The sequence below is a fragment of the Hyperoodon ampullatus genome (genome assembly GCF_949752795.1).
Source record: "Hyperoodon ampullatus genome assembly, chromosome: 8".
NCBI lineage: Eukaryota > Metazoa > Chordata > Mammalia > Artiodactyla > Ziphiidae > Hyperoodon > Hyperoodon ampullatus.
In genome coordinates this window covers 3335180-3349907 of record NC_136921.1, presented here as the reverse complement: position 1 = coordinate 3349907, position 14728 = coordinate 3335180, and the positions used below count along the sequence as shown (strand labels likewise).

Sequence of the window (14728 nt, the reverse complement as noted above, 5' to 3'; positions counted from 1 at the left end):
TCAGGGGTTTCTGAAGCTTTTGTGAGAAAATGCTGGATGAAGGAAAAAGGTGAATAGATTGCTACCAACTCTGTCCTTCTCTGTTGGCAGCTATTGCCACAAAGTCAATTAGAAGTTGGATTTTACGTCTTACCAGATACAACATGTATTATTGTTTGTCATATATGTCTAATTTGATCTTAAATCATGTTTTCAGGATTCCCTGGAATTAAGGAAAACATTTGATTTCACAGACTTAAAGAAACATTCTGAAAGGTACGTCAGACATATAAGCTTGCAGATACGTATGAGGAAATAATCAAAATAGTAATTTGCTTTTTGTGTAGGTACTTAACCATATAGAATAGTAGCCAGGAGGGACTTGAAGAGATCATCTGCTTCAGCCATTTGTCTTGAAAGAAAGAAATATTAGAATGATGTCGAATGTTAAAGCTTTCCACTTACTGAGATTCCAGTCTGAATAATTCCTTCAGAAAAACTCATGGCATCTTATCTTTATTTATCCAACCCAAACCCACACTGATTGAATTACTTTCGTTTTCTTTCATTTGATCCCCTGTAGTCCAAAACAAAATAGCACATTTGGAAAACATCATATATTTGAAGAAGTAAACAGATACTTTTACTGGGATATTTTAATCTTGATTTTAATTCGTTGTATAATTTATTTTGCATCCATGGAGAACCAGGTGGTGGGGGAGAGGAAAGGGAGAAGTCTCTGAGAAGTCAAATTGGTTTTCATGCTCTGAGATCATTTGCTTTTTCCTTCATTCATCCTTTATTCTTCTAATGAGTTTGATATGGTATCCAGTCCTATAAAATTAAATAGAAGGGTTGGTTTCCAGAGGCAGATGTATCGAGAATAGTTAGAAGTGGCTGGTATTAGCAACGGAAGAACTATTAACATTCAAAGAAGTAGTGATTTTGGAGCTTTTTGTTATAACAGCAAAATATTTGCTTATAATAACATAAGCATTATTATCATTAAGAAAAATGTAAATTATATTTTCTGTTTAAAAGATAACATTTAAAAACAGTTTTCCTCCAGAATGTTTATAACTTTTAAAAATGCTGGCCAGTGCTTGATTTAGGTTGAAAAATCTGTTGATTCTAGATAAATTAGTACTTTACTTTAGAATTCTTTTCTTGGTAAAATAAAGTATGAATTTGAGACTTATTTACTCTCTTGAATTCTAAAAAGAGTATATTTATTTTTTTAAATAAATTTATTTATTTATTTTTGGCTGCATTGGGTCTTCGTTGCTGCCCACGGGCTTTCTCTAGTTGTGGCGAGCAGGGGCTACTCTTCGTTGTGGTGCACGGGCTTCTCATTGTAGTGACTTCTCGTTTCAGAACACGGGTTCTAGGCACGCGGGCTTCAGTAGTTGCAGCATGCGGGCTCAGTAGTTGTGGCTCGTGGGCTCTAGAGCGCAGGCTCAGTAGTTGTGGCGCACAGGCTTAGTTGCTCCGTGGTGTGCGGAATCTTCCCGGACCAGGGCTCAAACCCGTGTCCCCTGCATTGGCAGGCAGATTCTTAACCACTGTTCCACCAGGGAAGTCCTAAAAAGAAGATATTTAGCATTGACTCTTGACATCCTTGTTTTCTTCAGCCTTTCCGTCTTTAGTAGAAATTGATTTAAACTTGACAGAGAAATGTAAGAAATTTTAAATCTGTTTCTGGAGGTATGTCATTAACACAGAAAAATATTTGGAATCTTACCTAATGCAATTTTTTTATTTCAAAGGGAACCTCAACTTTCTGAAGAGATGGAGAAGAATTTGCCATCAAAGTGCTGTCAGCAAATAATGCAGAGAGCCATCAAAGCAGAGTTGCACCTTTTAAATGTTCACTATCAAATGTGTCATCACCATTGCAGTGATATTTACAAACTTGTAATGGAAAATAGAGAAGGACTAAATAGGTGATTGTTAGGGTTTGTTTGTTTATTATCTGCTTTTTTATTGAGGTACAGTTGATTTACAGTATTATATGTTTCAGGTGTACATCATAGTGATTCACAATTTTTAAACGTTATTCTCTATTTATAGTTATAGGTGATTGTTAATTTTAAAGCTGTATCATCCTAGAAATTTATCACTAACTTTGTTTATTCTAGAAAATTTCTTTAGTTTTCATTTTTAAAGGGCAAAAGAGGTGTGGATTTTAACTGGGTTTGTTAACTGGCCTAGGGGTAATAGACTTTAAAAAGTAGTACATTTTAATTTCATGAAGAGGCAACAGTGCATGTTGGAATGATGAATCCAGTAAAAAGACAGATTCAGGGTTTCTTCATAAAGTCCAAGTTCGGATGAAGTCAGTTGGAGGGTTTTTCATGACATTCGACCACATTCTGTCTGGCTTATATGTATACCGAGGATTGCTTATCTTGCCCCTGGAAAAACACATCTTCTGTGATTCGTTTTCTTTTATTAAACATTTAAAAGAAAAAAATTTAGGGATCTAGTAGAGTTAGAATTAAATGTATAATTTGACATTAGTTTTAAATGGGTGGCTTGGGCCTAAGTAATTTAGTTTTGTGAATGTAACTCTTGAACAGGAATTTATCAAGTAATTCTACTAAGAAAGAATTAGGATCAGCTCTACTGTCAGTTTTAGAAGACTTGAAACTTAGATATGTGAATTTGCAAGAAAAGATAAACAAGGGTATACCACTGGAAGAGCTGCCTCCACTGTCGGTAGAATCAAAATTATTATCTACCTTCTCTGCGTTTGCTTCCAGGGTATGTATTTATGTTTTAGGAATAAAATTTTTACTTCATTTAGACAGAAAACATTTTAAGCTAAAAGCTTTTTCTTCCCTTCTCTTTCTTTCCAGCTAATGAAAGAAGAATCACATATGTAAGTTATGTTTTCATCTAATTTAGAATTCATTAGATCTTAAACATTGGTAATTCCGTTAACTTTGTTTTCTGTTTTGGTCCTTATTCAGAACATTGATAAATGCTTTAATGAAATGTTTATCTGTTTAGCTTTTCAGGAGCAGATTCTGAACTAGATAATCAAAGTACACGTGATGTTGATGGTTCTTCGAGCCTGAAAAAGGCACTCTCTCAAGTGAGATTTTTTTAGAGTACTTCATCGAGTGTAAATCTTTAATCTTATGGCTTGCACAAAGTAAACTATAATTTTTAGAAACCCTCACATCCTTCTTTTCACTCGGCTGGCTTATTTTGTGCACTGCCATTTGAGGGATATAACTGACTAGAAGGAGCATAATGTCCTGATCAAACGGATGTCCGTAGTCTGTGTTGGGTAAGATGGCCACATAATTTATCATCAAATCAGGAGACTTCTGAGGATAAAAGGTAGTGATGTTAATAGTTCACCATGACAGTTGGTATAAACCTGGAGTGTCTCTGGCAAATCATAATTTTTGGCCCCCATCGTGTTAATGCAATGTAGTAAAAACTAATATGTTACGCCTTCATCGCATGAGATATAGTATAAAATAATATCCTGGGCTTCCCTGGGGGCGCAGTGGTTAAGGATCCGCCTGCCAGTGCAGGGGACATGGGTTCTAGCCCTGGCCCAAGAAGATCCCACATGCCGCGGAGCAACTAAGCCCGTGCGCCACAAGTACCGAGCCTGCGCTCTAGAGCCCACAAGCCACAACTACTGAAGCTCACACGCCTAGAGCCCGTGCTCCACAACAAGAGAAGCCACCGCAATGAGAAGCCTACACACTGCAACAAAGAGTAGCCCCCGCTCGCCACAACTAGAGAAAGCCTGTGCACAGCAACAAAGACCCAGTGCAGCCAAAAATAATTAATTAATTAGTTAAAATAATAATATCCTATTTATTTTTTTTCCCCATTTATTTTAGACAGGGCAAAGTTTTCATTCCTCCTTTGCTGAAATGATGAAAATAATTTTTAAGTGCCTTTCATAGGTTTTCTTAATCTCTCTGGTTCCCCCAAGGAAATGTTTGTCAGATGACAGTCTGTGTAAGAGCACTCTGCAAACTGTGAAGTGATAGAGAAGCATGAGTTATATTCCATTATCAATGGAGTAGGAAAACTGAAGTTTTTTTTTTTTTTTAATTTTTATTTATGGCTGCGTTGGGTCTTCATTGCTGTGCGCGGGCTTTCTCTGGTTGTGGTGAGCGGGGGCTACTCTTCGTTGCGGTGCGCGGGCTTCTCATTGCGGTGGCTTCTCTTGTTGTGGAGCACGGGCTCTAGGCACACGGGCTTCAGTAGTTGTGGCTCACGGGCTCTAGAGCGCAGGCTCGGTAGTTGTGGCGCACAGACTTAGTTGCTCCGCGGCATGTGGGATCTTCCCGGACCACAGCTCGAACCCATGTCCCCTGCATTGGTAGGCGGATTCTTAACCACTGCGCCACCACCAGGGAAGTTCCCTGAAGTTTGTTTCTACTTTTTGACTTTAGTCTTAACCCTGAGGTTATATTATTATTTGGGTAGTCTTAAACGATAAGATGCATCCCAAAGCCAAAAGTGAAATAAATACTTGATTGATTTATATTCCTTTCTATTAAGATAAATGACTAAAAGTAAATTATTTTAGCAAATTATTTATTCCATTTTTCTGCTCTTTAAAAAAAGAAAATCTCAGTTATCCACGAAGAATTAACAGGTCTAAAACCAGATTTTTATATCTTCAAATTTCTTACATAGTTTGCTTAAACAACTTGTCCATTTAATGATATATAATGTTCTGGAGGGGTTTTGTTTTTTACTTTTTTATTTTTTTCATCATTGTAAAGGTAGCAGTGATGGAACCTGCTTATTTGGGCAGAACAATAATAAATCTTTTTAAAAGTACAAGATGCAGGTATAACATTTTTATAATCTTAATTTTGGCTCTAAAACAATATCTACTTTGTTAGGATTACATTATAATACCCACCTTACTAAATTAAGTTATGAATGAAAAGCAGCATCATATAGCGTAGTGTTTCTAAATTTCAGCTACTTATGTACCATCTTCACAATTTTTCATAGCCAGGTATTACCTATAATGTTATTTGCTTTGTATTTTTTAAATGATTCTCCTCTTTTAAAAAATTTATCTGTGAAGAGTAACTTATTATGTATGAGAAAGAAATAGCACTCCCCATAAATGAAAGGTACATATAAGCACACGTTAAATATATAACTGTTGACGTTAATGTGAAAAATACTTACATGTGCAGCTCCAAAAGTCATCTCAGGTACTTCTAGTGTGTGGATGCCACACTTTGCTAAATAATGGTGGTGTTAGCATACAGTCACTATACATAGACTAGCTTCAAATCATAATTCTCATTGTGTGACAGACATAAAGCAACAGGTTACTTAGGTTCAGTTTGCTCACCCGTAAACTGGGTCGATAGTGACTTTGTCTCATTGCCTTTGTTGTTGTGAGGGTAAATAATGCCAGTGAAGCATGCTTGTCACATAGAGTGCAATAACTGTTACTCCTTATTTATTATTGTTGTTTTTATTATTTTAATCCTCAGATGTCTCTATTACCTGACAGTAGTCATCCTGAACAAGATACATCACCCAAAGAGGATGGTTTAGAAAATGGTGACATAGATATAGGCTTTAGTCAACTAAAACTTGATAATAAAGGTCAGTATAAAAATGTTTGTCTTGTGTCATTGCCAGAAAGCAGATAATAAGATTTAAAATATCCCTCGTGCCCTCTATTAAGTTAAAGTAAATATTTTTAATTGAATGGCATCATTCAGATTATGAATGTTAAGTATGTTCTTATTACATCACTTGATATCTTTAAGGTTACTTAATATATCTGATAATGCCAAATAATAATACAGACTTTTGTTCTTCTGGTTCATGTTTTCCATTTTGAAAATCCTTTTCTGTGTCCAACTTGTATCTCTGTAAATTGTATGGGTTTTTAGTTTTGTTTAGTTTTGTCCTCAGTGAGAAGAGAAAGATCCTTTTTTAGTGAAATAAAGACTTGCAGCACGACTTAACCCGTTTTTAAAGATGTTCACTGTTGTTCTGTCTATAAAGATAAATCTCTTCTTCAATAAAGGATAATTAAAAATCAGAAAAGTAAGGCTTTTAATAAGCTAGGAATCAGTGTTAATTAAAGTAAAGCTGGGAAGCACATCACTCAGATAACTTCTCACGGTTAAACATTGTACATAGTTCCTTGCTAAATGTTCAATTTCTCAGACTCCACAAATTACCAAGAAATAAGTGAAGACTGGTTTGATGCTAAAGAGAACGTGACTGGAGCTGACTTCTCAGGAATACAAGAAGATCAAATAGTACAAGACAAAGAGGATCCCAAGTTTACACTAGGTTGGTTCTTAACAATTTACCAAGAAATCCTAACCTAGCCCATTTATAAAATAGTGCTTATCTTCTTCTGTATTATTTTGGGGGATTGCACTGTTTTAATATTTTATTCCTGTTTGTATTTCTTTATAAATATGAAAAATGAGAAAATTGGCCATTTGGATGTCATTTTTTTAAAGAGTAAATCAGTTTAAAATGTTCATTTCTCTTTCAGAAAACTGTCTGCTAAAAGCTTAAATCCAAGATTTAGTTAGTAGATAGAGGCCCACCATTCTCTCTCCCTACTCTAGTCCAACGTCAGTATTCCTTCAGGTGTTCTTTTCCTCTGAACCCTCATCAGGCACTTCGCAGGTGTGGGGTACATAGTGAACAGAAAAAGCTTCTCAGTTTCCATCAGACAGCCAGGACTACCTATTTATTGATCCATTTTTGAGCCACAAGAGACTAAATGTCAGTCAGTCCAACCTCTTTGTTTTTAACATATGATTAAAGCCCAGAAATGTTGAAACTATACTCCAAGCTCTTAATCTTCAGCCTAGTGCTGATATTTGCTAATAACTTTATAATAATCTTTTTGATAATAAAAAATGAAATACTGAACAATTTTCACATTTTCTCTTAAAAATATTGATAAAATAATGACTATCTTCTGTTGTATGTTTATCTTCAAGCAGAAATGAAGAATGTTGAACCCTTACGAAGAGATAAAGGTTACTTGATACATGTTGGTGGTCTCTGCCCTTCAGTGTCTGAGGTATGCCAGGATTTATTTTTTGAGCTTCACTTTCAAATCTATTAATTGTTCATATTTTGATTGTTTTTCCACCTTTCACAAACTTTTATTTATCTTGTTTTAGGCTGATTTAAGGTCTCATTTCCAGAAATATGAAATTTCTGACATTTCAATTTATGATTCTTCTCCTAATTACAGGTATGTTTCCCAGATTCAATGAATGTACATTTACTGGGTATGCCCTAGGTTCTAACAGGTCTGTTCTGTACTGAACATGAACCACAGTGGTGATTAAGCCAGGCGCCATTCCTGCAGGGGTTTCCCAGCCTAGTAGAGGGATACACATTGACAAATAGCTACAGTCATTAATTGGTGCTGTTCTTAATCAGATCTTTCTTTCATTATACTTTTTAACTTTTACTAATGAGATATAGGAGAGTTATTGATTTTTCTGCAGTTATCTTGTTTCATACCATTTCATGGGGGCATTCGAGTGCATTAGTTAAGAGAACGGGCTCTACAGCAGGTGTTTTGGGTTCATGTCTCAGCTTCATCAGTAATGTGATGAATACATTTGGGCAAGTTACTTAACCTTTCTGTATCTGAGGCTCTTCATCTATAAAGTGAGGATAATAATAGTACCTACATAGCATTACTGTGGAACTATTATGAGATAAATAAGTAAACCAGTAGAAATAAAGGCTGGCATATAGTAGGTACTCAGAAAATTATATTTAATTTTATTATTTTTTATTTTAATTACTTTTTAGTTGATGCTTTTTTATTTTTTAGGTAGATGGCTATATCATCTACATATAGTCATTTCCAGTATGTCTGTTGTTAACCTCCTGTTTTGTGACATTATCAGAACATTCAAAAGTATCAAATAAGAATGGTGATAGCTTGGGCTTCCCTGGTGGTGCAGTGGTTGAGAGTCTGCCTGCCGATGCAGGGGACACGGGTTCGTGCCCTGGTCCAGGAAGACCGCGGCTAGGCCCGTGATCCATGGCCGCTGAACCTACGCGTCCGGAGCCTGTGCTCCGCAACGGGAGAGGCCACAACAGTGAGAGGCCCGCGTACCGAAAAAAAAAAAAAAAAAAAAAGAATGGTGATAGCTTAATGGAAATGCCTTTACTATTTTATCAGAAAAAATGATAGCTCTCTATTTCAGATATGAAAATCTTTATAAATTAAAAAAGGATCCTGTTTGTAGTTGGGTTGAAATTTATTAAAAATAAGTGTTTAATTTTGTCTTGAATGAATTCACTTAAGATCATATGCTTTTCTTGGACCTATTCATTAATGTATTGTTAATATATTTCGTTATATTAAAGTAGTGTTGTACTCCTAGGAGTATTACTTGATGTGAAAGATTCTTTTAGTGTTTTGTTGAATCCTTTGGGAAAAAAGAAACTTCATGGTTTTTTATTACTTTGAAGTATTATACATTCTGTGTGGAGATTTAGGAAGTACAGTTAAATACCAAAAGTGTAAGGAGGTTATAAAAATGTATCCATAGTCCCATCTTTTGGAGACAACTGCTCTTCAGATTTGGTATATATCCTTCCATTGACACTAGCTGGCACTTTCAGAAGGATGGCTCTTGCCCAGCTTTCTCAATTTTATGGCTACAGTTCTGGTTAGATTTTCCACCTCTGTTTGGACTGCATATTTTTTCACTACAAGGCCATAAGGATATTCTCTTCTGTGTTCTGCTAAATGTTTTTAAATTTTGCCTTTCACCTTTACGACTTCGCTGTATCTGGAGGTTATGTTTGTGTATAGGGATTAATTTTAATTTTTTGGTATGGATAACCAGTCGTCCCGAGAACACTAATCTGTGCAACTGTGTCATATATCATCTTTGCAAATGTTACATTACATTTTTTTTTTTTTTTTGCGGTATGTGGGCCTCTCACTGCTGTGGCCTCTCCCATTGCGGAGCACAGGCTCCGGACACGCAGGCTCAGCAGCCATGGCTCATGGGCCCAGCCGCCCCGCGGCACGTGGGATCCTCCCGGACCAAGGCACGAACCCACGTCCCCTGCATCGGCAGGCGGACTAGCAACCACTGCGCCACCAGGGAAGCCCTACATTACATTTTAATATAAAATTAACAGGTGATAATTCAGAAGAAATACTAACTACCTTTTATTTCCCATCTTTAATTTTTTGTATTTAGTTATCGTAATATTCTTCCTGATCCCAAGGTAAGTATAGTAACTTTTATTTTTAAGAGCAGTTATTCTTATAAAAGATATATGCTAGCCAGTAGTTACACAATGAAGTTTGAGGCCATTTAAAGTCATTAACAAAGAACCTTTTGGTTTTCTGCTTTTATATTTTAGATATGCATCTCTTGCTTTAAAAAAAAACAGTGATGCAAAGCTGGCTGTGAAAGAAATGAATGGTATAAAAATAAATGGGAAATCAGTAAATGTGCGGCTTGTCAAAACTCCTGGAGAATATACATCACCACTTTCCTCCAAAAATGGAAATAAAGTTAGTTTCAACAATTCGGAGAAAAACATCAGCAAAGAAATCAACTCAGCCTCCTCTATTTCTAGATTGCCTAGAACTAGGCCGAGGCAGCAGCTGGGATCTGAGCAGGACAGTGAGTTTTTCCCTTTTGACCAAAAGGTTAGTTTTCTTGATCAAGCCCTTAAATGGTCTTCATATATACACTATACTGTGATAAGTAGCTTTGTAGGACAAATAACTCCAGGACAGCAGTCTTGAAGTGGGAATAAGGACATTAGTCTGAATTGTGTCTAACATTGGATCCGCCCTAACCTGCTCTTGTACAACCCCAGTCATCCCTGGAGGAAGCACAGATCTTTACAGGCCGAGCCGCAGAGAGACGTTTCTCTGTAACTAGGCTCTCTACCAATGCTTTTCAGTCTTTGTATCTCTTTATTCTTGGATAGTGTTACTCTATAAGTAGCTACTTAACACTTCCATCATTCTTTTTTTCACAGCTAACCTCATCTCATAATTATGTAAACCATAAAATATAGTCATTTTATTATGCATGCTCTCATCTTTACCACATTGAGGTTTTAAACGCCACATGGAAGGTGATAAAGTTGACTTACTCACTCTTGTCTCTCCACTGCGCAGCAAAATGCCTGGCATCCTGTAGGTATTCCATAGATTTTTTAAAATTTATATATAGTAAAATTCGCTTTTTGCTGTCTCTGAGTTTAGACGTATGCCGCAGGCATGTAACCACCATCACAATCAAGGTAGAGAACAGTTCCATCTTTCCAAAACATTCTCCTGTGCTCTGCTCTGTCTTCTGTTCTTATAATTTTACCTTTTCCAGAATCTCCTGTGAGTAAAATATTATATAGCCTTATTAGTCTGGCTTCTTTCACCTAGCTTTATGCATTTTCTTACTGAGTTCTGAGAGTTTTTTATATTCTGAATATAAATCATTTATCAGATAGGTATGCATTTTGCAAATACGTTTTCCCAGCCTGACTTTGTCTTTTCATTCTTTTAATAGTGTCATTCTCAGAGCAGGAGTTTTAATTTTTAACCAATTGCAGTTTGTCGATTTTTTGTTTTTTAACTTGCGGGGTTTTTTTTGTTTGTTTTCTGTGTTTTTTTTTGGCTGTGTTGGGTCTTCGTTGCTGCGCACGGGCTTTCTCTAGTTGTGGCGAGTGGGGGCTACTCTTTGTTGAAGTGCGTGGGCTTCTCGTTGCGGTGGCTTCTCGTTGTGGAGCATGAGCTCTAGGCGCACGGGCTGCAGTAGTTGCGGCATGAGGACCCTAGAGTGCATGGGCTTCAGTAGCTGCAGCGCATGGGCTTGGTAATTGCAGTGCACAGGCTTCAGTAGTTGTGGCTCACGGGCTCAGTAGTCATGGCTCACGGGCTCTAGAGCACATGTTCATTAGTTGTGGCACACGGGCTTAGTTGTTCTGCAGCATGTGGGATCTTCCTGGACCAGGGAGCGAACCCATGTCCCCTGCATTGGCAGGCGGATTCTTAACCACCACACCACCAGGGAGGTCCCTTAACTTGTGTTTTTAATGTTGTATCTAAGAAATCTTTGCATAATCCATTGTCACAAAGATTTTGAGTTAATTTTATAATGTGTGGGGTATGAATTGAGGTGGTTTTCGTTTTTTGGTTGTGTTTTTGTTTTGTGTATGGAATTGTTCCAGCATCATTGTTGAAAAGCCTATCCTGTCTCCACTGAATTATCTTTATGCCTTTGTCAAAAATCAGTTGACCATATTTGTGTGGATCTATTTCTAGACTCTCTGTTCTCTTCTGTCTCTTAAACTTTCCACCAGTACTACACTATCTTGATCATAATAGCTTTATAGTAAGTCTTGAAATAGTAAGTCCAACTTCATTCCTTTTCAAAATTTATTTTGGCTATTCTAGTCTCTTTGCCTTTCTGTATAAATTTCTGCTTGTCACTATCTATTAAAAAAGTCCTTGGATTTTTACTGGAATTAGTTTGACTCTACACATCAGAGAAAATTCCTTTTTAATAAAGGGATGAAAGAATAAATATTTGTTGAATAAATGAATTTTGGTTTTTCCCATAAGAATAAGATAAAGGGATCTCTTTTCCCTATGTCCTTTACCCCGTCCTTTCCTAATTCCTGGAGTTATCCCATTATTTTTCTGTACCATTAGTGCCATTTCTGTACTCACAGACCTTTCTCCACTCACAGTTATGCACAACTCTTCTTAATCTGAACCACATTTTCACTTGACTTTTCATTCTTTTGAAGTTACCGTCCTTATTCTGTGTTTTTCCTGCCAAACTTCCCAAACAAGTAGTTTATACCCAATGTCTGGGTTTCTTTGATTGTTTCTCTTCTTCATCCTAATAATCTGACCCCAGTCTCTAAAATTTTATTTACAGTGCTCTTTCTATAGTCACTAGTGACGTTTTTATTGGTCTTTCTCTCTGTCTACCTTCTTTTTGACCACTTAGCCTATTTGGTGCCGGTCGTTCCTTTCTTTCAACTCTTTTCCTTTCATCTCTTTTCCTTTGATCTCAGTGACACTTCGTGTTTAGGATGGGTTTTTTGGTGCATAACCTCAATCCACAATAGGAAGGAAGGAAACAAACTGCAGTCAGGCTACAAGGGCGCTTGAGCTGGAGATTTGGGAGCTATGGCTCCTCCCTGCCTCTCTCAGCTAGTGCTCCTGGTTTCTTGCCTCTGCATGCCTGTAAGCTCCATCCTCCTGTTTCTCTCTGCACACTGGCTTTCTCTGTCTGCTCATGACTTCTCTCTTCCTCCATTAGGCTTTATTTTGCTTAATTCTAACTCTACAGTACTTTTCAGTTCAAGCTCCTGTCATCATTTGACTAATTCATTTGCTCTGTGTTCCAATTCCACATTCTTTAGACAGGGAATCTGATCCAGCCCATGATTTCGGTGTTCATGAGTTCAGGTAGCACCACTCTTGGTCTTGTTAGCTGAGGAAGCAGGTCATGGAGTTGGTAGAGGGAAGGTTGTATGTCAAATAAATAGGGCACCGTGGGCTAGGGTCGGAGTATGTTGTCTTAGAGTGTGTGGACAGGGCAGCTCTTATTGCTGTCTTTGTTAAACTATACTCTTACTTTTCTAGCAGTTTCTTGTCACCTTTCTTCTCAGATTCTCAACATTTTTTCATTATATTCATTCATTTAGAAAGTATTTATTGTCTATAATAAGAGGTAGTGATGATTAAGAACAGTAGATTCATAACCTGGCTTTGCTTCCTACTCATGGGCTGGGCAAGTTACTGCCCTCTGTGTCTGAGCTTCCTTATTTTAAAATGGGGATAGGCACTTCCCTGGTGGCGCAGTGGTTAAGAACCCACCTGCCAGTGCAGGGGACACGGGTCCGAGCCTTGATCCAGGAGGATCCCACATGCCACGGAGCAACTAAGCCCGTGCGCCACAACTACTGAGCCTGCACTCTAGAGCCCACGAGCCACAACTACTGAGCCCGAGTGCCACAACTACTGAAGCCCGCGCTCCTAGAGCCCGTGCTCTGCAACAAGGGAAGCCACCACAATGAGAAGCCCGTGCTCTGCAACGAAGAGTAGCCCCCGCTCGCCACAACTAGAGAAAGCCCACATGCAGCAACGAAGACCCAAAGCAGCCATAAATAAATAAAATAAATAAATAAAGTTATTTAAAAAGAATAAAAAGTAAAATGGGGATAAGTGTTCCTGCCTCACAAATGTTGTGAGCTTTAAATGACTTTAATTCAGAAAATTCTTTGGGACAGTGCCTGTCATGGAGAATGTACTCCGTAAATAGTAGCTACTGTTATTTACTAGCAGTTTGGCTCTTTCTTGGGAAACCCATCCTCTCTGTGGTTCCAACTACTATTTAAACTATTGTATCCCAAAATTATTTATTCAGTAAACAGTATACCAACTGTGTACACTATTGTAGGCACTGGGAAAGTAGCAATGAACAAAACAGACAAAAATCTGTGCTGTTACAGAGCTTAAATCTAATGAGGGAGATAAGACAATAAGCAAATAAGTAAAATATGTAATATTCTGATGTGACAGATCTAATATTTTGTATATCTTACCCTGACGTTTCATCTAGGTTTGCAAGTATCCGCTCCTCCTTTGTGGAACTTTTATAGGATGTACAGTGGTTTCATATAATTTATATCCTACTTGCATGGTTAATAGTAATTAATTGATCATTTTAATTTTGTCTTTTCAGTTGAATTATAAGATACATAAGTGATGGAGGTTCTTTTTTATAGCACTAGTTTCCCCACCCCCACTCCAGCATGTTCTGGGCATATAGTTTGTGTACATTAAACATTTACTAAATAAGATATAGAATATACGATATAAATATGTACATATAATTACCATGTAGACCAGCCTTTCTCTGTCAGGTTGGGTAAGAGAATTCAGCCTTCATGTCCTAAGCCTAAGATATCCATTGTATATAGCAAATGACTCTCTCTCCTGTGCATCTAGAATGGAATAGTTAGGTCCTATCTTAGGGAAAATTGAGGAAATAGTTAACATCATTTTTTGTGTTCTGTGGATCAGATGAGAATCCTGTTTGAGAAAAGCTGATTTCGACATAGCCTGTATATTATACTTCATCATGTATTTGGCATTTTTTAAATAAATGGCCCTGAATACATCTCAAGTTAAATTACTTGGTAGGAAAAAGTAATCCCAAATCAACGTAAATATCTTAGGAATTTTGATTTTACTATTTGTAATTTTTAAATTTAGAATAAGCTGGATTATCTCTATGTAATCGTTACTGACTTAAATAAAACTTTAAAAATGTTTATTTAGGGTGTCAAGAAGAATTGTAAACAGATTGAATCCACTGAATTACTACCTGATGCACCTATTCAATTTGTACCTCCAAATACATTGAACCTGCGTAGCTTTACCAAGATCACGAAGAGACTGGCTGAACTACATCCGAAAGCTGGCAGGTAGTGACTACAGTTACATTTTAAGTGGTTTTATAAGTTGTACGTAAACTACCATTCCTTTCAATACCTTAGCCATATCTAGAATGTGCTGCTTTGGAGAGGGCAGTTGCTCATGCGTGTCTTCCTTTGGCACAGAGATCACATTATAAACGCTCTTCAGGAGGTTAGAATGCATCATAAAGGCTCTCTCAGTGGCCTGTCTGTTAACGCTATCGTGAGAATGACTTCCTCTGTTTTGGAAAACTCTGCTTCCCGTTAG

At 37.2% G+C, this 14728-nt stretch overlaps 1 protein-coding gene across 1 annotated transcript; it reads left to right on the top strand.

The window, feature by feature from the left end:
* Positions 1-6967: 6967 nt before the first annotated feature.
* Positions 6968-14728, top strand: RBM44 (RNA binding motif protein 44; the record flags this gene model as incomplete). Its single annotated transcript, XM_079709945.1, has 5 exons — positions 6968-7045; positions 7149-7222; positions 9373-9661; positions 14324-14469; positions 14605-14728. 5 exons carry the CDS (start codon positions 6968-6970, stop codon positions 14726-14728), a joined length of 711 nt encoding a protein of 236 aa, XP_079566071.1.